We start from the raw sequence: 27,789 nt of genomic DNA, 5'->3' as shown, positions 1-27,789 counted from the left end.
ACTCGCAGTTCATCGGATCCCAACAAACACACCGTAAAAATTCATTACATCAAATAGATCTCCAAGAACATCGAGGAGAACATTGTATTTAGAATCAAAAAGAGAGAGAAGAAGCCATCTAGCTACTGCCTACGGACCCATAGGTCTATGGTGAACTACTCACGCATCATCGAAGGAGCACTAATGAGGATGATGAACCCCTCCGTGATCGTGTTCCCCTCCAGCAAGGTGCCGGAATAGGGCTCTAGATTGGATCTCGTGGTTCTGGAACTTGCGGCAGCTGGAATTGTGTTTTGTTGACTCCCCTATGGTTTCAGGAATATTTTGGCATTTATAGGGCTGAGAGGCAGTGGAGAGGACTCCTCTGGGCCCCACCACCCACCTGGGCGCGCTAGGGACCTCTGGCGCGCCCTGGTGGGTGATAACCCACAAGTGTAGGGAATCGCAACAGCTTTCGAGGGTAAAGTATTCAACCCAAATTTATTGATTCGACACAAGGGGAGCCAAAGAATATTATTGAGTATTAGCAGTTGAGTTGTCAATTCAACCACACCTGAATAACTTAGTATCTGCCACAAAGTATTTAGTAGCAAAGTAGTATGATAATAAAGGTAACAGTAGCAAAAGTAATATTTTTGGGTTTTCTAGTAATTGTAACAATAGCAACGGAAAAGTAAATAAGTGAAACACAAGATGTGAAAAGCTCGTAGGCATTGGATCAGTGATGGATAATTATGTCGGATGCGATTCCTCATGTAATAGCTATAACATCGGGTAACACAGAACTAGCTCCAATTCATCAATGTAATGTAGGCATGTATTCTGTAAATAGTCATACGTGCTCATGGAAAAGAACTTGCAAGACATCTTTTGTCCTACCCTCCCGTGGCAGCGGGGTCCTAGTGGAAACTAAGGGATATTAAGGCCTCCTTTTAATAGAGAACCGGAACAAAGCATTAGCACATAGTGAATACATGAACTCCTCAAACTATGGTCATCACCGAGAAGTATCCCGATTATTGTCACTTCGGGGTTGTCAAATCATAACACATAATAGGTGACTATAGCACTAGTGGAAAAAGGGTCAATTGTGAGACACATTAGTCCCGGTTTGTAATAGAACCGGCACTAATGTGTCCATTAGTGCTTGTTCCAACGGCTAGCCGGGAGGAGCTCTTTAGTACCGGTTCGTGGCAAACCTTTAGCACCGGTTCGTGCCACGAACCGGTACTAATGAGAGTGGTGGTAGGATGTTGTCAGAGTGGGGCCCTTCCAGCACCTTTAGTAATGGTTCGTGGCACGAACCGGTACTAAAGGTCGTCCTATATGAATCCTTCATCCACCCGCACTCTGTTCTTCCCCCTTTCCACTCTCCCTCTCCTCTGTTCTTCCCTTCTTCCTCTCGAGTTCATCACAAAATTTGCCCCAAATTTGTCAGGATTTGCAGGCCCTCATCCATTCAAATGATCACCAAGGTTAGCAACTTTGTCCTTTCATCTCTCATTGCTAGATTAGCTCTTGCATTGGTTTATATAGTGATTAATTGTGGGTTTTAGTAATTTGGGAAGAATTATATGTGGTAGTATTTGATTTATATGCAATTTGAGGTCAAAATAACACTTAGTTTGCATATGTAGGTGTGGTTTACTTAGTGCCTTCTAAATCTCCGTCGTAACCACCGTCGATCGCCCGCACCGTCCCGTCGCCGGCACCACCTTGTGGTGAGCCTTGTTCATGAAATTTTATATAAAAAATTAATGTTTTTGTGATTTGGATATATAGTTACTCGTATAATACTTATCTTACCCGTACGTTGTTTGTTATACATAGTGCCATGGTTTTGATATCCATCCCCATCGGCCCTCGTCCTTGTTATGATTCGGATGTGGTATATTCTCTTTTAAAACTATTTGTTGCATTTCGTGTTTATGACAAATTATGCCCATCAAGTTGACATAGATATTTTTATCTAGGAGGTATGTGAACCGGAAATTCCAACCGACCCTATTGTCGAGAGGTTAAATTTAGTTGAAAGAGAAAACAAGTACTTGAAAGAAAAATTGAAAAGAATTGAGGGGGAGAAGATGGAATTGGAGTTGCATGTTGCCGATGTCGTCGATGATCACAAGATCAAGATGGAGAAAATGCGCTTGAAGATTAGAAAGATTAGAAAATATGCCATCGATGGTGAGGCTTGGTATCATTATGCTGTTGGATCAATTGTTACCTTAGTTGCGATCTTGATCGCATTTGTTGTTGCATTTAAATGCTTTAGCTAGAGAGTTATTTGTTTGTTGCATTTAAGTGTTGTATGAACTTTACGTATGAACTTGTATTAATTTGGTCTATTCGGTGTTGTGTAATTAAGATGAGCCGGCAATGGATGTATGATGACCGATGCTCTCCCCAGTTCGTTGAGGGCGTGCATACTTTTCTGCTTGTGGCTGAGGCAAACAAGCGTGCGGATGGTTTTATGCCTTGTCCATGTGCTGGCTGTAAGAATGGTCGCAATTACTCTACGTCAAGAACCATTCACGTCCACCTGTTTGAGTCCGGTTTCATGCCCCACTATAATGTTTGGACCAAGCACGGAGAAAGAGGGGTTATGATGGAAGACAATGAAGAAGAAGAGGACGACGACAACTATCCTGGCCATGGGTTCCCTGAATACGATGATACAACAATGTGGGAAGAAGCTGAGCCGGTAATGCGGGAAGAAGCTGAGCCGGCAATGCGGGAAGAAGCTGAAGAAGAGGCATCAGATGAGCCCGTTGATGATCTAGGTCGGGCCATTGCCGATGCAAAGAGAAACTGCGCAAGTGATTTGGAGAAGAAGAAGTTAAAGCGCATGTTAGAGGATCACGAAAAATTGTTGTACCCGAATTGCGTAGGTGACAAGAAAAAGCTGGGCACCACACTGGAATTGCTGCAATGGAAGGCAGAGAATGGTGTATCTGACAAGGGAATTGGAAAGTTGCTGGTAATGATAAAGGATATGCTTCCAAAGGACAACAAATTGCCCGAGAGTACGTACGAAGCAAAGAAGGCTGTCTGCAAACAAATTCACACTAATTTCAAATAATTCAAAATATAAACTATTCAAATTTGAAAACTACGGGCACTAACAGAAAGTTTGTAATTTTTTGTACCTAAAGAGGCTGTGTTAGCCTCCGGTCAGGCTATGGCCCCACCATCACCATTTAGTGCCGGTTCGTACCATGAACCGGTACTAATGAGGTTGTGTCAGGTAAGGCTGGGGCCCCACGAGCACCTTTAGTACCGGTTCATGGATGAACCAGACGTAAGCTATTTTTTAGTCCCACCTCGCGAAGTGAGAGGGACTAGGAGCGGTTTATAAGCCCTGAGTGCAGAGACGATGAAGAAGAGGATCAATGCTCACGTTGCTTAGCTTCAAGCCTTCAGGAATACGGTAGACTGCACAGAGGTATGCGCGGTGCAGTTTACACTATTCCGAAAGGCTTGAAGCAAATTAACGAGCATTGCACCTCTTTTTTATTTTTAATAACTTATTACAACTCCGGACTTCTTCTGTTATGGCAAAAACTAATTGCACGTCGACATTTCTTTTTTTTAAGTTATAACTCTAGACTTTGACCATCAAGTTTTGCAGAAAAGAAAAAATAGCAGAAAAGAAAGAAAAAGTATAGGTAAAAAGAAAAAAACTATATAAAAAACTACTCAAAAATAAATAGAAGAAAATAAATATAGCAGAAAAGAAAAAACTACTCAGAAATAAATAGAAGAAAAAATAAAGCAGAAAAGAAAAAACAATATTTGCTATTTTTCAATCGTTTACAAAATGACCGTGAAATTGAAAATCACTACAAAATGAACTCTGAAAATGTTGAATTTTGGCAAACTAGATGAAAAACTACTCACAAATAAAAAGAAGAAAATAAATATAACAGAAAAGAAAAAATATACAAAAAACTATGCAAAAATAAATAGAAGAAAATAAAGCAGAAAAGAAAAAAACTATAAAAAAAATTGGGGTGCGGCCCTGTGGGCCTGATAGGCCACAGGTGTGTAATTACATGCCTTAAAGGCCGAGCAGACTCACAGGGCAGCGCGCAGAGTTTAGGCCCACAAGCCTGCTATACAGAGGAGTTCGAAGTGGTAGCCGCGGCTGGGTTTATAAACCAGTGCGGCTGTCCTTCGCCCGGCGAGGTGGGACTAAACTTTGGGGTGGCAGCGCGAGGCCTTTAGTACCGGGTCGTGGCATAAACCGGTACTAAAGGGGGTCGCTTCCCGCCGCTTGGGCTGGCCAAAACTGGCCTTTAGTACCGGTTGGTGGCACAAACTGGTACTAAAGGCCCCTCCTATATAAACAACACTTGCGAAAATTTCATTCTCCCTCTGTTTCTTCCTCTGTTTCCGTCGTCTCCGTTGCCGTCGCCGCCCCCGTCCCCGTCGCCGCCCTCGTCTCCGTTGCCGCCCCCGTCCCCGTCGCCGCCCCCGTCCCCGTCGCCGCCCCGGGCCCGTTCCCTGTCTTGCCGTCCCCGCGTTGCCGCCCCGGCCCGTCACCGCCCCTGGCCGTCGCCTCGCCGTCGCCTCGCCATCGCCGTCGCCCCGCTGTGAGCTCTCCCCCTCTAACCCCTCTCCCTCGCCCCCGGCGGCCACCATGGGCGCCGCCCCTCCCCGAGCCCATACACACACACACAAGCATGATGAACACACACACACACACATATGTATGAATTAATGCATGTATATATTAGTATATACGTATTTTGTATGTTTAATTAGTTTAGATTATTTAGATTATTATTTTTTCACTATTATATATGTATGAATGCATGTTAGATGGATATAATTAGTGTTTAATTAGTATGGAAACTTTTTATATAATTTTGTTTTTCAGTTTTTTAATGGATGTATAGAAGTTGTGTTTTCTGTTTTTAGTGTTAGATGCTTAATTAGTATGAAATATTATATAGATTTTTGAAATAGTAGAAATGTTAGAAATTTTAGTTATCAAAATCCAATCATTAAAAAAATGTTACTTTTTGCGGGCATATAGCTAGTATTTGTTCTCGACGATGCCCGGCCCGCATCCTCACCGTCGACCCGTCCGCGACGATGTCCAGCCGACCCATGTCTGGGACTGGGCTCCGCCGGGCTGGCACTGGGAGGTGCTGCCTGGAGGGGCGCGCCGCTTGATGAGGAACCCGGCCCCGGGTCCCGTCGTCGACCCTGATCTCGTTTGGTGGCGTTCCCGTGGGCCAGTTTCGGTGCGGAGGGACCCGGCCCCGCCGCAGGTGGTACGTCGCCGTGTCAGGGAGGAGGACGAGCACGTCCATCGCTACATGGTTGCGTTAGAGGGCGGCAGGTTCTCCAATACCTGGCAGTATCTTCGGGGATCTCACTTCAGCTATGATCCTGTGAGGGTTCCTTCTCTTTGGGTGTCCACCGCCCGCGCCGTAGGAACCGCGAGTGTCCTAGATTCTTCGGTTGTATTCGATCTTTAATTAGCTAGCCAGTGATGTACTATTCAATATTATATATTATTCGAGACGATGTATTCAAAATTATATCTATTATTCTAGACGAAGTATTCGAGATTATATCTATTATTCGAGACGATGTAATTTGAATACTAAATTGTTTTATATTTCTTTTGGATTAGTTAAATAAAAGCTATGGTAGACAATACCGACAGAGAGGGAGAACAGACCATGTTCGATATGATACGCGGGCCAGATGATGATCAGAATGAAGAAGATTATGACGGCTCCGAATTTCTAAACAACACCGGAGAGGGTGATATGATATTCGATCGCGATGACCGAATTGATGAAGTCATGAACTACGATTATGACGATGACGAAGAACATGTTGATCCTGAAACAACAAAGACCGGCGAGGTATATATATTTATATAAGCAGGTATCTGGTGATCATCACATGTTTTAAATGACTTGAAGATATATTAACGAATCGATCTTTGTTCTTTCAGCCATCCGGATCGAGCAAATCTTCAGGCAAAAGGACGAAACGAGGCCCAAACAAAAAGTTGAAGGAGGGCATAAAGTACAATATCGAGGCAGTCAGACCTAATGGCGAACCATTAGCGCCTAAGAAGATTGCGGACAAGTTCGTTCGTCAGTGCGGAGTTCTTGTGAAGGACCAACTCCCGATCTCCCTTCAAGAATGGAGAGAGCCAGCAAAAGACAAAAGACAAAAAGGCAAAGAGGACGCTGCTCCACGTCCAGATGTTACTTTTGTCGACAAGAATCAAAAAGATCTGCTTCGGGATACTCTCATGGAACATTTCACCCTACCAGATCATTACACAGAAGCAGATGTGCAGAAAGTCAAGGACGCTGCTCTTAGGAAGATGGCGGTTGCATTCAAGAACCACAAGTACGTCAAGGGGGGAAGGAAGACTCTAGTATTTGAGGGAACACTAGAGAACCAACATGCTCATTGGGACGATTTCGTGAAATTCAAGGATTCGGAATTAGCTAAGGAACGGTCGAGAATAAACAAGAAGAATGCCGAAAAAAAGGATAAGTTCCATAAGCTGGGGCCAGGTGGCTATGTGGTGGCAATGCCTAAGTGGTATAAGTCTGAGAAAGAGATGGAGGATGCAGGTGTCACTCCGGTTACAAAGAGCTGGCCCCCCAGGTGCAGGACTTGGTTCTATGCGCATGGGGGGGAGTTAGACCCGAAGACAGGCAATGTTTCGACGAAGGCAAGTCTGAAGGGAGCCAACGATGCGATACTTGTTGCAATAGAAGAGGCACGATCGGGGGTGTTCCAGCCCAACAGAGAGAACGACGAGCTTACGCGTGCCCTGGGAAATCCTGAACACCCGGGAAGAACACGAGGCATGGGCACTATTCCGTGGTATGAGGGGTTTTCAGACTAGAACACCGGCTACAGAACCCGTGCGAGAAAGAAGATTGTGGAGGAGAAGAAGAGGAAGATGGAGGAGGAGCAGAGGAAGTAGGACTATGAACGCCTTCAAGGCCTAGAAGCAAGTCAACCGGAATTGGCAGTCAAATTCCAGCGGCAGCAGGAGCAGATCGACTCACTTACCTAGCAAAGGGGGTCTCAGCAGCTGCAGCTTCTAGCGAATGATCCAGCATTGGATAGCACCGCCCCATCCATGCCGAGAAGCAGCGCGGGTTCCGCCCCGGACGATGCAATGCTAGGTAGATACCCCGTGGATGACATCACGGAGAACACTAACTGCGAGCTACACGTCAAAATAGCGAACATATCCATGAAGGTGGCGGACGCCGTTGCTTTTACAAATCCCCCCGAGGCAACCTTCCATTGCAACCCGATTCCAGCGGGCTATGCTCGTTTCTTGGTTGGTGAGGTGGTGGCCCCACCATATTCGGAGCTACAGCTTGACATTCCTGGAAGTGACGACGAGCGCTTTCTCGGAGAGGCCAAACATCGTATCATCCTATGGAAAAAGGATTGCATCATCTTTCGAAGGCCACCGACACCGCGTCAGCCGACTCCTCGTCGAAGTCCGCCACCGAGTCAGCAGTCTCCCGCTCCTGCAAGTCCACCAAGTCTGGCAAAGTGTCAGGCCACTCCTCCTCCAAGTCCGGCAAAGTGTCAGGCCACTCCTCCTCCTCCAAGTCCGCCACAGCGTCAGACGTCCACTCCTCCTACAAGTCCGGCACAACCTCAGGCCACTCCTCCTCCAAGTCCCGCACAGCTTCAGGCGGCCACTCCTCCTCGTCCAACTCAGCCCCGTCAGCCGTCTCCGCCGCCTCAGCAATCGCAGAAGAGACACCCCGCAGCTATGGTGCATAGCGGTACGAGTCGAGGTAGTACAGGAAGTACAGGCGGAGGCAAGCGATATAAATATGGTCCAAGCCTCACGCCTCTTCCGCAGAGGGCTTATGACAGGTCCGAGGAGGAAATCGCAGCCATATCAAAGGCCGAGGTGGAAGCCCATTTTGCACCAAAACCGCCACCGCCGCCAATGGAGAAAGTGCCTGAGGAAACGATTGACCACTTCATTCGTCTGGCTCAACCACCAGCTCCCAAGCCTGTTGACACAGACTATGAGCGCCACATCAGGAAGTTAAATCGAGCACGTCTACGTAAGGAGGCGAGCTCGGGATTTAGCAAACAAGAAGCAGCTGTCAAAAAATGCGGCAAAACCATTCCCCAGCTGGGAGAACAGGCGGCGCAATCAATCCCCTCGCTTGTTGTGCCAACAACACGTGACAGTACGCGCGCCCAATATTATTGTGGGCAAACAGTTTACGTTCCTGAGGTGGGCAATGTGGTAATAACGGAGGAGCATATAATGCAGGCTGAAGTTCTCAAAATCACTGTTGGACAACTCCTCGAGATCGAGCCCATGCCTGTGCTTAGAGAGGATGAAATAAAACGGAAATATGTCCGGGGCCAACCTTTGGTCGGGCCAGACAAGGTCAAGAACCTCCCAACGAGAATGTATGAATTGCATCAATGGTACATGAACATTACCAAGATTTCAGATCGATTGTCCCTCATGGTGAATGTCAAGGAGGATCATTACTTCCATGAGAAAGCTCTGTCCGTTGAGTATTCTGAACTGTTTCAGTTATAGAATCAAGACGCACTCGACAAATCTACTGTCAGTTGCTATTGTCTGTAAGTGATTTCTTTCTGTAATTTAAGTCTCAAGCTAGCTGTAGTGATCCTTTTGATCAATCATTACCTGTAATTATCCTCACTATATTCTTTTCTGTGGTATTATGCAGGATGAAGATGTATGAAATGAGAAAAGCTGGACGCTATGGCATTGGGTTCATTGACCCAAACACCGTTAATAATACACATGGCGGATAAATCGACATCATCAAAAGGACGTAGAGGACAACATGCTAGAGTTCTTGAAGCGCCTCAAATACAATGAAGATATACTACTTCCTTACAACTTCCAGTGAGTCACACTGTCTTGTACTACAAATTCTCTGTTTTTGCCTACTAGCTAGCTACATGTTTTTGCTTACATATGCCCGCTTAATTAAGACATGCAAACGTGTGTGCATGCAGATTTCACCGGGTCTTGTGTATCATTAAAGTTGACGACGGAATAGTTGAAATACTGGACTCACTACTCAAAGTTAAAACTGACTATAACATCTTGTTTGGGATAGTCAACAGGTAATTTCAATCATTATTAACTATATATCTCGGCCTATTTAGTTCGTCATTTCATGATATGAACTATTTAATAACCCCTTTATTCATTTTCTTTGTCGGCGGGCAGGGCTTGGGCAAGGTTCATCAGCGTCACGGATGGCGAATGGAAAAAAAAGCTTCAATGGTTTCGACCCAAGGTAAGTAATTAAGTAGTAATAGCTAGCTAGCTAGCTGCCATCTCTTTAATTATCATGCTTGATTAATTATTATCTGATCAAATTCCATTCTCGTAAAGGCCCTGAAGCAGGCGCAGGGGACTGATATGTGTGCATTCTGCGTTTGCGAGAACATTCGCATGATGACGTCCGAAAGGAGCAGATCTCAAAGACATGAATGGGTACGCTTGTCAGAACACTATTCACAATTTTTACACCATTATCGATATCTAGTCACACAACTAATACACATGCATATTGATCTCCTTCTTAACAGTTCAGAGAGGTGCGGGAGAAGCTCCTAGAAACGGAGCGCGTAGAAGCACTTCAAGAGGAAATAGCGGGATTTTTGCTCGACCAGGTCATAAATCCGAAGGGAGAATACTATTACCCGCTACCGCCCCCATGAAAACCACTTCCAATTGTCATCGTGCTCCGAAGGCACCAATTAGGCTAATGCCACTGGCACCGAAGGCAACATGCATATGTAGGAGAAATTGTATATAGCTAGCTATACATTTGTGTATGTGTGAATTAATTAATATGGTGGTTTGTGAGACATTGATGATATATATATGCATGATTGGTTCTATTAGAAATTCTATATATATATATATATATATATATATATATATATATGCATAACGTGTACAATGTGTAGTATCGTAAAATACTAGCAAACAAAAAAAAATTAAAATGGAAACACAAAATTAAATGAAAAAGAAATCATAAAACTAAAAAAACCCAAACCTTATAGTACCGGTTGGTATTACCAACCGGTACTAAAGGCCTCCAGCGCCCCGGAGCTGGCTCGTGCCACGTGGTTGCCCTTTACCACCGGTTCGTGCTGAACCGGTACTAAGGGGGGGGGGCTTTAGTGCCCACACTTTAGTGCCGGTTATGGAACCGGCATTAAAGGGCCTTACGAACCGGTGCTAGGTTCTGCACTAGTGTAGACTTGCAAGATAGGATCAAGAACACAAATATATTCATGAAAACATAATAGGTTCAGATCTGAAATCATGGCACTTGGGCCCTAGTGACAAGCATTAAGCATAGAAAAGTCATAGCAACATCAATCTCAGAACATAGTGGTTACTAGGGATCAAACCCTAACAAAACTAACTTGATTACATGGTAAATCTCATCCAACCCATCACCGTCCAGCAAGCCTACGATGGAATTACTCATGCACGGCGGTGAGCATCATGAAATTGGTGATGGAGGATGGTTGATGATGACAACAGCGATGAATCCCCCTCTCCGGAGCCCCGAACGGACTCCAGATCATCCCTCTCGAGATAGATTAGGGCTTGGCGGTGGCTCCGTATCGTAAAACGCGATGAAACTTTCTCTCTGATTTTTTTCTCCGCAAAACGGAATATATGGAGTTGGAGTTGACGTCGGTGGAGCCTCAGGGGGCCCACGAGACAGGGGGCCACGCCCAGGGGGGTGGGCGCGCCCCCCACCCTCGTGGACAGGGTGTGGGCCTCCTGGTCTTGATTCTTTCGCCAGTATTTTTTTATATTTTCCAAAACATGCCTCCATGGATTTTCAGATCATTCCGAGAACTTTTGTTTTCTACACATAAAACAACATCATGGCAGTTCTGCTGAAAACAACATCAGTCTGGGTTAGTTTCATTCAAATCATGCAAGTTAGAGTCCAAAACAAGGGCAAAAGTGTTTGGAAAAGTAGATACGTTGGAGATGTATCAACTCCCCCAAGCTTAAACCTTTGCTTGTCCTCAAGCAATTCAGTTGATAAACTGAAAGTGATAAAGGAAAACTTTTACAAACTCTGTTTGCTCTTGTTGTTGTAAACATGCAAAGCCAGCATTCAGGTTTCAGCAAATATTACGAACTAACCATACTCAAAATAACACCTAGGTCTCACAATTACTCATATCAATAGCATAATCAGCTAGCGAGCCATAATAATAAAACTCGGATGACAACACTTTCTCAAAACAATCATAACATGATATAACAAAATGGTATCTCGCTAGCCCTTTCTGAGACCGCAAAACATAAATGCAGAGCACCTTTAAAGATCAAGGACCGACTAAACATTATAATTCATGGTAAAAGAGATCCAGTCAAGTCATACCCAATATAAACCAATAGTAATGAATACAAATGACAGTGTTCTCTCTAGCGGGTGCTTTTTAAAAAGAAGGTGATGACTCAACATAAAAGTAAATAGATAGGCCCTTTGCAGAGGGAAGCAAAGATTTGTAGAGGTGCCAGAGCTCGATTTTAAAATAGAGATTGAATAACATTTTGAGCGGCATACTTTCATTGTCAACACAACAACTATGAGATGGTTGTATCTTCCATACTACATGCATTATAGGCAGTTCCCAAACAGAATGGTAAAATATTATACTCTCCCACCACCAACAAGCATCAATCCATTGCTTGCTCGAAACAACGAGTGCCTCCAACTAACAAAAGCCCTGGGGGAGTTTTGTTTAATTATTTTGATTTGCTTTGATCTTTTTGGATCATGGGACTGGGCATCCCAGTTACCGTCCCTTTCTCGTGAATGAGGAGCGGAGTCCACTCCTCTTGAGAATAACCCACCTAGCATGGAAGATATAGACAGCCCTAGTTGAAACATGAGCTGCTCGAGCATACAAAACAGAATTTCATTTGAAGGTTTGGAGTTTGGCACATACAAATTTACTTGGAACGACAGGTAAATACCGCATATAGGAAGGTATGGTGGACTCATATGGAACAACTTTGGGGTTTATGGAGTTTGGATGCACAAGCAGTATTCCCACTTAGTACAGGTGAAGGCTAGCAAAAGACTGGGAAGCGACCAACTGAGAGAGCGACAACAGTCATGAACATGCATTAAAATTAATTCACACCAAGTACAAGCATGAGTAGGATATAATCTACCATGAACATAAATATCATGAAGTCTATGTTGATTTGTTTCAACTACATGCGTGAACATGTGCCAAGTCGAGTCACTCAATTCATTCAAAGGAGGATACCATCCCATCATACCACATCATAATCATTCTAATAGCATGTTGGCACGCAAGGTAAACCATTATAACTCATAGCTAATCAAGCATGGCACAAGCAACTATAATCTCTAAATGTCATTGCAAATATGTTTACTTCATAATAAGCAGAATCAGGAACGATGAACTCATCATATTTACAAAAACAAGAGAGATCGAGTTCATACCAGTTTTTCTCATCTCAATAAGTCCATCATATATCGTCATTATTGCCTTTCACTTGCACGACCGAACGATGTGTATAATAATAATAGTGCACGTGCATTGGACTAAGCTGGAATCTGCAAGCATTCAATTCAAGAGAGAAGACAAGTAATATGGGCTCTAAGTCAAATAAACAATCATGCAAATGAGAGCCACTAAACATTTTCAATATGGTCTTCTACTCTCGACCCCCAAAGAAAAGAGAAGAAAACTATTTACACGAGAAAGATCCCAAAAAGTAAGAAGAATAACAAGAAATCTTTTTGGGTTTTCATTTTAATTTCTACTACAAGCATGGAAATTAAACTAACTAATGTTTTGGTTTTTCTCAAAGTTTATCAAACACACAAGAAGAAAGCTAGAAAAAGAAAATTAAACTAGCGTGGATAATACAATGAAAGAGTATGAGCACCGACGACTAGAATAGTGTGTGAACATGAATGTAAAGTCAGTGAGAAATACGTACTCCCCCAAGCTTAGGCTTTTGGCCTAAGTTGGTCTAATGCCAAGGGTAGCCTGGCTGATATCAGTAGTTGTAACTGGGGTCGTACTGAGATGCAGCAGCAAATGCCTCCTGAGCTGCAGCATGCTGGCGAGCCGCCTCTGCTCTCCCTTCGTGTTTAGCTGCTTCCTCCCTGGTAACAACATATCTTCCTTTTGCCTAGTAATCAAAAAGGAGAGGAGCAGGAAGAGTAACATGGACAACATTGCGTCTGTCATAGATTAGTCGATACTGGAGGAATTGTTCATTCCTCTTTAAGAAAATGATGTTGGACCATAGCGTCATAATCTAAATAAGCAGGAGGTAACATCATATCCCCCTCTCGTGGGGCTATACCAAGATAATTAGCCACACGGGTCGCATAAATTCCTCCAAATAAATCTCCTGCCCTACCATTATTATGCAACCTCCGTGCAACTATTGCCCCCAAGTTATAATCTTTATAACCTAACATGGCACTCTTGAGGACACAAAGATTAGGGACACACATATGACATGCTTCATCTTTACCGTTAATGCATCTACCAATGAAAAGAGGAAAATAATGTATAGCAGGAAAATGAATGCTCCCTATGGTAGCTTGTCCTATGTCCCTAGATTCTCCCACGGTAATACTAGCAAGAAAGTCTCTAAATTCAGATTTGTGAGGATCATTAATATTACCCCACTGCAGAAGTTTGCAAGCAGTTGTAAAATCCTTTAAGTCCATGGTATAAGATGTATCATAGATCAAATAGGACACTCGGAGAATTACGTGTACATTTATATTTAAACCTTTGAATCAGTCAATTGATAGTACTGAGGACACTTATCTTGTAAGAAGTCCTCCAGATCAGCATTACGCACATACGCGTCAAATTCCTCCTTAAAGCCTGCTTTGACCATAAAATCGTCGGATGGCCACTCACAAGCTCAAACTTCTGCGTCCCTCGGTAGTTCATCGTCTTGCTCACGTATAGCAATCCTGGGACCTTTCTTTACCGAGGAACCACCTTGGTACATTCTCCTAGACATATTTGTTTTTCTGAAAAATTTCTGAAATTTTAGTAACTTCAAAATAAAAGTGAATAAAACTAAACAAGATTGATAGCAACTACTCCTACAAGTGCCTAGATCCTATATCATGCATTAGAATTACTTGGGACCTCATAAATTAACATGCAAGCTCAAGAACATGGTCACCTATGCAACAAAAATTTGCAATGAATAAAGCACTAGAGCAAAAACTAATTGGACCAATGGAGGAGTCACATACCAAGCAACAATCTCCCAAAGCAGTTTTGTGAATGGAGCTTTGAGCAAGGAGATCGAAAATCGTAGCAAAATGAGCTAGAACTCGTGCTTGAGCTGGATGGGGATTTTTTTGGGAAGAAGATGGAGTGTGTGGGTGCTGGCATAAGTGGAGGGGGGCCACCAGGGGCCCACGAGACAGGGGGGCGCGCCCAGGGAAGGTGGTCACGCCCTCCACTCTCGTGGCCTGGTGCTTGCCCCTCCTGCAGTGATTTCAGTTCCTAAAATCCTTAAATATTCCATAAAAAATCATACTAAATTTGCAGGACATTTGAAGCACTTTTATTTTCGGGATATTTTTTATTGCACGGATAATTCAGAAAACAGACGGATAATACTATTTTTTCTTTATTTATTCTAAATAACAGAAAGTAAAAAGAGGGTACAGAAGGTTGTGCCTTCTAGTTTCATCCATCTCATGATCATCAAAATGAATCCACTAACAAGGTTGATCAAGTCTTGTTAACAAACTGATTCCGAATAACACGAAACCGGAGAAATTTCGAATAACACTAAGTTACCTCAACGGGGATATGAACATCCCCAATAATAAGAATATCATACTTTTTCTTGACAGCAGGGAGAGGAAATTCAAAACCTCCAATAATGATAGTTGGAACTTTTTCAATAGAATTGATGCTATGAACTTGAGGTTGTTTCCTCGGAAAGTGTACCGTATGCTCATTACCATTACCATGAAAAGTGACATTGCCTTTGTTGCAATCAATAACAGCCCCTGCAGTATTCAAAAAGGGTCTACCAAGGATAATCGACATACTATCATCCTCGGGAATATCAAGAATAACAAAGTTCGTTAAAATAGTGACATTTGCAACCACAACAGGCACATCCTCACAAATACCGACAGGTATAGCGGTTGATTTATCAGCCATTTGCAAAGATATTTCAGTAGGTGTCAACTTATTCAATTCAAGTCTATGATATAAAGAGAGAGGCATAACACTAACACTGGCTCCAAGATCACATAAAGCAGTTCTAACATAGTTTCTTTTAATGGAGCATGGTATAGTTGGTACCCTGGATCTCCAAGTTTCTTTGGTATTTCACCCTTAAAAGTGTAATTAGCAAGCATGGTGGAAATTTCAGCTTCCGGTATCTTTCTTTTATTTGTAATGATATCCTTCATATATTTTGCATAAGGATTTACTTTAAGCATATCCGTTAAGCGCATGCGTAAGAAGATAGGTCTAATCATTTCAACAAAGCGCTCAAAGTCCTCATCATCCTTTGTCTTGGATGGTTTAGGAGGAAAGGGCATGTGTTTCTGCACCCATGGTTCTCTTTCTCTACCGTGCTTCCTAGCAACAAAATCTCTCTTATCATAACGTTGATTCTTTGATTGTGGGTTATCAAGATCAACAACAGGTTCAATCTCTACATCATTGTTTTTGCTAGGTTGAGCATCAACATGAACATTATCATTAACATTATCACCAGGTTCATGTTCATCACTTGATTGTGTTTCAGCATCAGATATAGAAATATTATTGGGATTCTCAGGTGTGTCTACAGCAGGTTCACTAGAAGCATGCAAAGTCCTATCATTTTTCTTCGTCTTCTTTTTAGAAGAACTAGGTGCCTCTAAATTGTTTCTCTGAGAATCTTGCTTGATTCTCTTAGGGTGGCCTTCAGGATACAAAGGTTCCTAAGTCATTCTACCAGTTCTAGTAGCCACTCTAATAGCAAAGTCAGGTTTATTATTTAATTCATCAAGCAAATCATTTTGAGCTTTAAGTACTTGCTCAGCTTGAGTAGCAACCATAGAAGCATATTTGCTAACGAGTTTAAGTTCACCTTTAACTCTAGCCATATAATAACTCAAGCGTCCTATCTCGAAAGCATTATTCTTTAACTATCTACCAACATAAGCCTTAAAACTTTCTTGTCTAGCCATAAAGTCATCAAATTCATCTAAGCATGGGCTATGAAATTTAGTAGAGGGAACTTCAACTTTATCATGTCTATGGAGAGAATTTACCTTCACTACCTGTGTCGGGTTATCAAGACAATGTGGTTCTTCAACAGGCGATATATTAAGACCATGTATTTCTTCAATAGGTGGTAAATTCTTAACATCTTCAGCTTTTATACCTTTTTCTTTCATTGATTTCTTTGCCTCTTGCATATCTTCAGGACTGAGAAATAAAACACCTCTCTTCTTCGGAGTGGGTTTAGGAATAGGCTCAGGAATTGGCTCAATTGGTTCAGGAATTGCCTCAGGAATTGACTCAGGGAGAGTCCAATTATTTTATTAGTCAACATATTATTCAATAGTAATTCAGCTTCGTCGACTGTTCTTTTCCAGAAAACACAACCAGCGCAACTATCTAAATAGTCCTTGGAAGCATCGGTTAGTCCATTATAATAGATATCAAGTATTTCATTTTTCTTGAGAGGATGACCAGGAAAAGCATTAAGTAATCGGAGAAGCCTCCCCCAAGCTTGTGGGAGACTCTCTTCTTTGATTTGCACAAAATTATATATTTCCTCCAAGGCAGCTTGTTTCTTATGAGCAGGGAAATATTTAGTAGAGAAGTAATAAATCATATATCCTGGGGACTACACACACAACCAGGAGCAAGAGAATTAAACCAAGTCTTAGCATCACCCTTTAATGAGAAAGGAAATATCTTAAGGATATAATAATAGCGAGACTTCTCATCATTAGTAAATAGGGTGGCTATATCATTTAACTTGGTAAGATGTGCCACAATAGTTTCAGATTCAAGGCCATAAAAAGGATCATATTCAACTAAAGTAATTATTTTAGGATCAACAGAGAATTCATAATCCTTATCAATAACACAGATAGGTGAAGTAGCAAAAGTAGGGTCAGGTTTCATTCTAGCCTTAAGAGATTGCTACTACCATTTAGCTAATAACTTTTTAAGATCATATCTATCTTTACAAGCAAAGATAGCTCTAGCAGCTTCCTCTTCCTTAACATAACCCTCAGGAACAACAGGTAATTCATAATCAGGGGGAGAACTTTCATCATCACTATCATCAATAATAGCATCTTCAATAATTTCATTCTCTCTAGCCCTAGCAAGTTGTTCATCAAGAAATTCACCTAATGGCAAAGTGGTATCACACACAGAAGTAGTTTCATCATAAGTATCATGCATAGCAGAAGTGGCATCATCAATAATATGCGACATATCAGAATTCATAGCAGTAGCAGGTTTAGGTGTCACAAGCTTACTAATAACAGAAGGAGAATCTAGTGCAGAGCTAGATGGCAGTTCCTTACCTCCCCTCGTAGTTGAGGGAAAAATCTTGGTTCTTTCGTCTTTCAAGTTCCTCATAGTGATCAACAAATATAAATCCCAAGTGACTCAGAGAATAGAGCTATGCTCCCCGGCAACGGCGGAAATTAGTCTTGATAACCCACAAGTGTAGGGGATCGCAACAGCTTTTGAGGGTAAAGTATTCAACCCAAATTTATTGATTCGACACAAGGGGAGCCGAAGAATATTATTGAGTATTAGCAGTTGAGTTGTCAATTCAACCACACCTCGATAACTTAGTATCTGCAGCAAAGTATTTAGTAGCAAAGTAGTATGATAATAAAGGTAACAGTAGCAAAAGTAATATTTTTGGGTTTTGTAGTAATTGTAACAATAGCAACGGAAAAGTAAATAAGCGAAACGCAAGATGTGAAAAGCTCGTAGGCATTGGATCAGTGATGGATAATTATGTCGGATGCGATTCCTCATGTAATATCTATAACATAGGGTGACACGGAAGTAGCTCCAATTCATCAATGTAATGTAGGCATGTATTCCGTAAATAGTCATACGCGCTTATGGAAAAGAACTTGCATGACATCTTTTGTCCTACCCACCCGTGGCAGTGAGGTTCTAGTGGAAACTAAGGGATATTAAGGCCTCCTTTTATAGAGAACCGAAACAAAGCATTTGCGCATAGTGAATACATGAACTCCTCAAACTATGGTGATCACCAATAAGTATCCCGATTATTGTCACTTCGGGGTTGTCGGATCATAACACATAATAGGTGACTATAGACTTGCAAGATAGGATCAAGAACACACATATATTCATGAAAACATAACAGGTTCAGATCTGAAATCATGGCACTCGGGCCCTAGTGACAAGCGTTAAGCATAGAAAAGTCATAGCAACATCAATCTCAGAACATAGTGGATACTAGGGATCAAACCCTAACAAAACTAACTTGATTACATGGTAAATCTCATCCAACCCATCACCGTCCAGCAAGCCTACGATGGAATTATTCACGCACGGCGGTGAGCATCATGAAATTGGTGATGGAGGATGGTTGATGATGACGACAGCTATGAATCCCCCTCTCCGAAGCCCCGAACAAACTCCAGATCAGCCCTCCTGAGAGAGATTAGGGCTTGGCGGCGGCTCCGTATCATAAAACGCGATGAAACTTTCTCTCTAATTTTTTTCTCCACAAAACGGAATATATGGAGTTGGAGTTGAGGTCGGTGGAGCATCAGGGGGCCCACGAGACAGGGGGGTGCGCCCAGGGGGGTGGGCGCGCCCCCCACCCTCGTGGACAGGGTGTGGGCCCCCTTGTCTTGATTCTTTCGCCAGTATTTTTTTATATTTTCCAAAACGCGCCTCCGTGGATTTTCAGGTCATCCCGAGAACTTTTGTTTTCTACACATAAAACAACATCATGGCAGTTCTGCTGAAAACAGCGTCAGCCCGGGATAGTTTTATTCAAATCATGCAAGTTAGAGTCCAAAACAAGGGAAAAAGTGTTTGGAAAAGTAGATACGTTGGAGACGTATCAGTGGGTTGTGGGCCCCACGAGCCTCCCCTTAGGAGCTTCCTTGGCTCCCAACTTGTCTTCTGGGTAGAAAAAAATCTCCAAAAAGTTTCGTATCATTTGGACTTCGTTTGATATGGATATTCTGCGAAGTAAAAAACAAACAAAAAACATCAACTGACACTTGGCATTATGTCAATAGGTTAGTCCCAAAAAATGATATAAAGTTGCTATAAAGTGAATATAAGACATCCAAAAATGATAATACAATAGCACGGAACAATAAAAAAATTATAGATACGTTGAACACATATCAGTCGTCATCGTAGTCGGTGTTGCTGTCCAGCGAGGCCATGAGGGGGATGTGAACGACTGCTGAAACGTCTCCAACGTATCTATAATTTTTGATTGTTCCATGCTATTATATTACCCATTTTGGATGTTTATGGGCTTTACTTTACACTTTTATATCATTTTTGGGACTAACCTACTAACCGAAGGCCCAGCCCGAATTGCTGTTTTTTGACTATTTCAGTGTTTCGAAGAAAAGGAATATCAAACGGAGTCCAAACGGAATGAAACCTTCCGGAGCGATCTTTTTGGAACAAACGCAATCCAGGAGACTTGGAGTGGACGTCAAGAAGCAGCCGAGGCGGACACGAGCTAGGAGGGCGCGCCCTAGGGGGGTGGGCGCGCCTCCCACCCTCGTGGCTCCCCTGACCTACCTCCTTCGCCTATATATATCCACGTACCCCGAAAACATCCAGGAGCACCACGCAAAACTATTTCCACCGCCACAACCTTCTGTATCCGCAAGATCCCATCTTGGAGCCTTCGCCGGCGCTCCACCGGAGGGGGAATCGACCATGGAGGGCCTCAACATCATCTCCAAGGCCTCTCCGATGAGTTGTGAGTAGTTTACCATAGACCTTCGGGTCCATAGTTATTAGCTAGATGGCTTCTTCTCTCTCTTTGAATCTCAATACAAAGTTCTCCTCGATCTTCTGGGAGATCTATTGGATGTAACTCTTTTTGCGGTGTGTTTGTCGAGATCTGATGAATTGTGGGTTTATGATCAAGTTTATCTATGAGAAATATTTGAATCTCCTCTGAATTCTTTTATGTGTGATTGGTTATCTTTGCAAGTCTCTTCGAATTATCAGTTTGGTTTGGCCTACTAGATTGATCTTTCTTGCAATGGGAGAAGTGCTTAGCTTTGGGTTCAATCTTGCGATGTCCTTTCCCAGTGACAGCAGGGGCAGCAAGGCACGTATTGTATTGTTACCCTCAAGGATAAAAAGATGGGGTTTATATCATATTGCATGAGTTTATCCCTCTACATCATGTCATCTTTCTTAATGCGTTATTCTGTTCTTCATGAACTTAATACTCTAGATGCAGGAAGGAGTCGGTCGATGTGTGGAGTAATAGTAGTAGATGCAGAATCGTTTCGATCTACTTGTTGCGGACGTGATGCCTATATACATGATCATGCCTAGATATTCTCATAACTATGCACTTTTCTATCAATTGCTTGACAGTAATTTGTTCACCCACCGTAATACTTATGCTATCTTGAGAGAAGCCACTAGTGAAACTTATGGCCCCCGGGTATATCTTTTATCATATAAGTTTCCAATCTACTTTTATTTGCATTTTTACTTTCCAATCTATATCATAAAAATATCAAAAATATTTATCTTATCATATTATCTCTATCAGATCTCACTTTTGCAAGTTACCGTGAAGGGATTGACAACCACTTTATCACGTTGGTTGCGAGGTTCTTGTTTGTTTGCGTAGGTACGAGGGACTTTTGAGGAGCCTCCTACTGGATGGATACCTTGGTTCTCAAAAACTGAGGAAAATACTTACGCTACTTTGCTGCATCACCCTTTCCTCTTCAAGGGAAAACCAACGTTGTGCTCAAGAGGTAGCAAGAAGGATTTCTAGCGTCGTTGCCGAGGAGATCTTCGCTGAAGTCAAGACATACCAAGTACCCATCACAAACTCATCTCCCTCGCATTACATTATTTGCCATTTGCCTCTTGTTTTCCTCTCCCCTACTTCACCCTTGCCATTTTATTTTCCCTCTCTTTCCCGTTCTCCTCTCTCTTTTTCGCTTGACTTTACAATTTGAGCATGATAATTTCTTTAGAAACGAGCTTAAAGAACAAAAAAGCTTTATGGGGTACATGAATAAAGAACTTGATGATATGTCCAAGGAATTTTATGGTTTGAATTCTCAGATTGCTCGTCTTGAAAAATCAATAGCCCAAATTTCTGATAAGCAAGCCACCTTAGTTAATAAGATGGCTGCCAAACCGGAAGGGTTAGGGGAAAATAATGATGAAGATCTAAAAGTTATTGATGTGTCCCCTATTAAATCTTTGTTTTGCAATATGAATCTTGATAATGATAGGACTGGAGATGGGTCAACTTTAGTTAAAAGGCGTCCCAATGATTTAGTGTTTTTAGATCTTGATGCTAAATTTGGTAAAAGTGGGATTGGAGAGGTCAAAACTTTACATAGCATTGAACCCACTATTTTGTATTTCAAGGAATTTAATTATTATAATTGTTATTTAATAGATTTATTTCCTTGTTGCAATCCGTGTTGAATTCTCCTCATGCTTATAGCCAAAATAAAGCTTTTACCAAACATATCGTTGATGCTTTGATGCAATCTTATGAGGAAAAACTTGAACTGGAAGTCTCTATACCTAGAAAACTTTATGATGAGTGGGAACCTACTATTAAAATTAAAATTAAAGATCATGAATGCTATGCTTTGTGTGATTTGGGTGCTAGTACTAGGTTTCCATGAATTTGATGATTGCTCTTTAAACTTGCACCCTGCGGGTTCCACTATTAATAAACCTATGGGAAGGATTAATGATGTTCTTATTGTTGCAAATAAGAATTATGTGCCCGTAGATTTTATCGTTCTTGACATAGATTGCAATCTTTCATGTCCTATTATTCTTGGTAGACCTTTTGTTAGAATGATTGGTGCGATTATTAATATGAAGGAAGGGAATATTAGATTCCAATTTCCATTAAGGAAAGGCATGGAACACTTTACTAGGAAGAAAGTCAAATTACCTTATGAATCTATTATGCGAGCCACTTATGAGTTGAATACTAAAGAGGGCAATACTTAGATCTATTCTCACTTTTATGCCTATCTAGGGGCGTTAAACGATAGCGCTTGTTGGGAGGCAACCCAATTTTATTTTTGTTTCTTAATTTTTACTTCTGTTTAGTAATAAATATTTCATCTAGCTTCTGTTTAGATTTGGTTTTATGTTTTAATTAGTGTTTGTGCCAAGTAGAACCTATAGGATAACATACGGTGATAGTTAATTTGATTCTACTGTAAAACATAAACTTTTGCACGCACGCGAATAATTTTAATAAATCACTGAAACGTGCTTTTGCGTTGATTATTTTTGCACTAGATCAATAGAGAAATTGCCCAGGACTTAATATTTTGGTAGGATTTTTAGAGTTCCATAAGTATTCGAAAGTTATAGATTGCTACAGACTGTTCTGTTTTTGACAGATTCTGTTTTTCGTGTGTTGTTTGCTTATTTTGATGCATCTATGGCTAGTATCGGGGGGTATAAACCATAAAGAAGTTGGAATCAGTAGGTTTAACACCAATATAAATAAATAATGACTTCATTACAGTACCTTATGTGGGGTTTTTTCTTTCTTGCACTAACGGAGCTCATGAGATTTCCTGTTGAGTTTTGTGTTGTGAAGTTTTCAAGTTTTGGGTAAAGATTTGATGGACTATGGAATAAGGAGTGGCAAGTGCCTAAGCTTGGGGATGCCCATGGCACCCCAAGATAATCCAAGGACAACCAAAAGTTTAAGCTTGGGGATGCCCCGGAAGGCATCCCCTCTTTCGTCTACGTCTATCGGTAACTTTACTTGGAGCTATATTTTTATTTACCACATGATATGTGTTTTGCTTGGAGCGTCTTGTATGATATGAGTCTTTGCTTTTTAGTCTACCACGCACAATCATCCTTGCTGTACACACCTTTTGGGAGAGACTCACATAATTTGGAATTTATTAGAATACTCTATGTGCTTCACTTATATCTTTTGAGCTAGATAGTTTTGCTCTAGTACTTCACTTATACTTTTTAGAGCACGGCGGTGGCTTTATTTTGTAGAAATTGTTGATCTCTCATGCTTCACTTATATTATTTTGAGAGTCTTTTAGAACAACATGGTATTTGCTATGGTTATAAATTTGGTCCTAGAATGATGGGCATCCAAGTTGGGTATAATAAAAACTATCATAGGAAGCGAATTGGATGCTATGATCAATTTCATACTTGATAATTATTTTGAGATATAGAGGTGGTGATATTAGAGTCGAGCTAGTCGGGTAATTGTGAATTTAAAGAATACTTGTGTTGAAGTTGGCAAGTCCCGTAGCATGCACGTATGGTAATAGTTGTGTAACAAATTTGTTGCATAGGATGCTCTTTTGATTGCCTTCCTTATGTGTGGAGGTCGGGATCGCGCGATGGTTAACTCCTACCAACCCTTACCCTAGGAGCATGCGTAGTAGTACTTCGCTTCGAGGGCTAATAAAATTTTGCAATAAGTATATAAGTTCTTTATGACTAATGTGAGTCCATGGATTATAAGCAATCTTACCTTTCCATCATTGCTAGCCTCTTCGGTACCGTGCATTGCCCTTTCTCACCTTAAGAGTTGGTGCAAACTTCGCCGGTGCATCCAAACCCCGTGATACGATATGCTCTATCACACATAAACCTCCTTATATCTTCCTCAAAACAGCCACCATACCTATCTATTATGTCATTTCCATAGCCATTCCGAGATATATTGCCATGCAACTTTCCACCGTTCCGTTTATCATGACACACATCATCATTGTCTTATTTCCTTGCATGATCATGTAGTTGACATCGTATTTGTGGCAAAGCCACCTTACATAATTTTTTATACATGTCACTCTTGATTCATTGCCCATCCCGGTACACCGCCGGAGCCATTCATATAGAGTCATATCTTGTTCTAGTTTCGAGTTGTAATTCATGAGCTGTAAATAAATAGAAGTGTGATGATCATCATTATTAGAGCATTGTACCTTATAAAAAAAGAAAGGCAAAAAAGCCAATAAAAAAAGAAAAAAAAGGCCAAAAAATAATAAAAAAGGGGGGACAATGTTACTATCCTTTTCCACACTTGTGCTTCAAAGTAGCACCATGTTTTTCATATAGAGAGTCTCTTATGTTGTCACTTTCATATACTAGTGGGAATTTTTCATTATAGAACTTGGCTTGTATATTCCAACGATGGGCTTGCTCAAAATGCCCTAGGTCTTCATGAGCAAGCAAGTTGGATCCACACCCACTTAGTTTCTTTTGTTGAGTTTTCATACATTTATAGCTCTAGTGCATCCGTTGCATGGCAATCCCTACTCCTCATGTTGACATCAATTGATGGGCATCTTCATAGCCCGTTGATTAGCCTCGTCAATGTGGGACTTTCTTCTTTTTTGTTTTCTCCATAAAACCTCCATCATCATATTCTATTCCACCCATAGTGTTATATCCATGGCTCACGCTAATGTATTGGGTGAGAGTTCAAAAAAGCTGAAGCACGTTAAAAAGTATGAACCAATTGCTTGGCTGAAACAGGGGTTGTGCATGATGGGAGTATTTTGTGTGATTAAAATGAAACATAGCCTAAGTATATGACTTTGTAGGGATGAACTTTCTTTAGCCATGTTAGTTTGAGAAGACATGATTGCTTTATTAGTATGCTTGAAGTATTGCTATTTCTTATGTCAATATGAACTTTTATTTTGAATCATTTGGATCTGAACATTCATGCCACAATAAAGAAGATTGGGGATGAGCAGGAATTAAGATTGGGGATGCTTGATACGTCTCCAACATATCTATAATTTTTTATTGTTCCATGCTATTATATTGCCCGTTTTGGATGTTTATGGGCTTTACTTTACACTTTTATATCATTTTTGGGACTAACCTACTAACCGGAGGCCCAACCAGAATTGTTGTTTTTTTGCCTATTTTAGTGTTTCAAAGAAAAGGAATATCAAACGGAGTCCAAACGGAATGAAACCTTCGGGAGCGATCTTTTTGGAACAAACACAATCCAGGAGACTTGGAGTGGATGTCAAGAAGCAACCGAGGTGGCCACGAGGCAGGAGGGCGCGCCCCCACCCTCGTGGGCCCCTCGTGGCTCCCCTGACCTACCTCCTTCGCCTATATATATATCCACATACCCCGAAAACATCCAGGAGCACCTTGAAAAACTATTTCCACCGCCTCAACCTTCTGTATCCGCAAGATACCATCTTGGAGACTTCGTCGGCACTCCGCCGGAGGGGGAATCGACCACGGAGGGCCTCTACATCATCTCGAAGGCCTCTCCGATGAGTTGTGAGTAGTTTACCACAGACCTTCGGGTCCATAGTTATTAGCTAGATGACTTCTTCTCTTTCTTTGAATCTCAATACAAAGTTCTCCTCGATCTTCTTGGAGATCTATTCGATGTAACTCTTTTTGTGGTGTGTTTGTCGAGATCCAATGAATTGTGGGTTTATGATCAAGTTTATCTATGAGAAATAATTGAATCTCCTCTGAATTCTTTTATGTGTGATTGGTTATCTTTGCAAGTCTCTTCGAATTATCAGTTTGGTTTGGCCTACTAGATTGATCTTTTTTGCAATGGGAGAAGTGCTTAGCTTTGGGTTCAATCTTGCGGTGTCCTTTCCCAGTGACAGCAGGGGCATCAAGGCACGTATTGTATTGTTGCCATCGAGGATAAAAAGATGGGGTTTACATCATATTGCATGAGTTTATCCCTCTACATCATGTCATCTTTCTTAATGCGTTACTCTGTTCTTCATGAACTTAATACTCTAGATGCAGGCAGGAGTAGGTCGATGTGTGGAGTAATAGTAGTAGATGCAGAATCGTTTCGATCTACTTGTTGCGGATGTGATGCCTATATACATGATCAGGCCTATATATTCTCATAACCATGCACTTTTCTATCAATTGCTCGACAGTAATTTGTTCACCGCCCGTAATACTTATGCTATCTTGAGAGAAGCCACTAGTGAAACTTATGGCCCCTGGGTCTATCTTTTATCATATAAGTTTCCAATCTACTTTTATTGGCATTTTTACTTTCCAATCTATATCATAAAAATACCGAAAATATTTATCTTATCATATTATCTTTATCAAATCTCACTTTCGCAAGTTACCGTGAAGGGATTGACAACCCCTTTATCGCGTTGGTTGCGAGGTTCTTGTTTGTTTGTGTAGATACGAGGGACTTTTGAGGATCCTCCTACTGGATTGATACCTTGGTTCTTAAAAGCTGAGGGAAATACTTATGCTACTTTGCTGCATCACCCTTTTCTCTTCAAGAGAAAACCAACGCAGTGCTCAAGAGGTAGCAACTGCGAAGATGAAGGGGTCGTAGATCTTGCACCCGCTGGGGAAGAAATGCCGCTTGCGGGGGAACATCACGTCGCCTTGCCGGTAATAAGAAAGCTAGTGTGAATCTAGAGAAAAAAAGATGCAGTCAGCCTTGCGGCGAAGAAGAAGGGCGTCGTACTTGTTTTTGAGATGGCTGGGTTGGAGTTCCTTCCTAAGCCAAACTACAAGAGCGGAGCGATGGCTGGCTTTTGCATTCAGACGAGCTAGTCACTCAGTCATCATCTCCACTGCAGGCGCATGTCCACTAGTGAGAATCTCTTCTCAAGGAAACCGGCAGGAACTCTTCATTTTCATATGGAGCCTCTTTTTTGACTGAAAAGGTTTGCTTTTCTTTGGGAAGATTTCAACCCTCATGCTTTGTTTGGATGTCCGTATTGGAGAGCTCCGTAATTGATTTCGACTTCCAATTCACTCAGCAAACTGAAATGTCTCTGGTGTTTCAAACCAAATCTTATTTGGATGAAAAAAACATGGAATTGCATAGCTACATTGCCATGAAGATTATACCTTGTTATGCATGACTCAAAACTGAAATCTGCTCACATCTGATGATAATTGAATGAATATGCAGCGGTATAAAATAATTAATATTCTAGAAATGAATCACAACAACATAATTGGTCACACAATAACAACAATACTCTCTTACGATAACATAACACAAATTCTAAGTAATAATAATAAATAGTGCATAGACTCAAATATGATAATTCCAAACAGTACGCAACACTAGTTCATAGGTACGTAGGCTCAAATATGATAGTTCCAAATAGGACATGGACTCAATGTGATAGTTCCAAACACTAGTTCATATATAGTTCCAACTTTAAGAAAAATGAGTGGACAAATATCTCGAAAACCCTAACCGTATGGACGAGACAACGGGGATTGTACTGAGATACCGTGCGATATACAAAGTATTGCGGTAGAGTAAGATTGAAGGTGTCAGCCGTCTGGACAAGGCTGCACAGACCTTTTGGGTCCTTCCACATTGGGCACTATGAATGAGAACCCTAACATCAAGCCGAGAAAAAAAATTATGCATCGTTATTCCGGTGCACGTATTACGGATATGAACAGAGCATCAGCACAAAA

At 41.6% G+C, this 27,789-nt stretch overlaps 1 protein-coding gene across 1 annotated transcript in view; it reads right to left on the bottom strand.

Annotated features, from left to right (window-relative positions):
* Positions 1-391: 391 nt before the first annotated feature.
* The window catches only part of LOC123067140 (uncharacterized), a 32,646-nt gene continuing 5,248 nt past the window's right edge, over positions 392-27,789 (bottom strand). Inside the window, exons 9-11 of the mRNA XM_044490063.1 lie at positions 27,668-27,707; positions 19,187-19,307; positions 392-412 (exon numbers count right to left, since the gene is read on the bottom strand). Of these exons, the coding sequence (XP_044345998.1) occupies positions 392-412; positions 19,187-19,307; positions 27,668-27,707 (182 nt within the window). The remainder of the gene's footprint in view (positions 413-19,186; positions 19,308-27,667; positions 27,708-27,789) is intronic.

This window comes from Triticum aestivum, chromosome 3B (assembly GCF_018294505.1).
Source record: "Triticum aestivum cultivar Chinese Spring chromosome 3B, IWGSC CS RefSeq v2.1, whole genome shotgun sequence".
NCBI classification, from domain to species: Eukaryota; Viridiplantae; Streptophyta; class Magnoliopsida; order Poales; family Poaceae; genus Triticum; species Triticum aestivum.
This window is presented reverse-complemented; position numbering and strand designations above follow the sequence as displayed.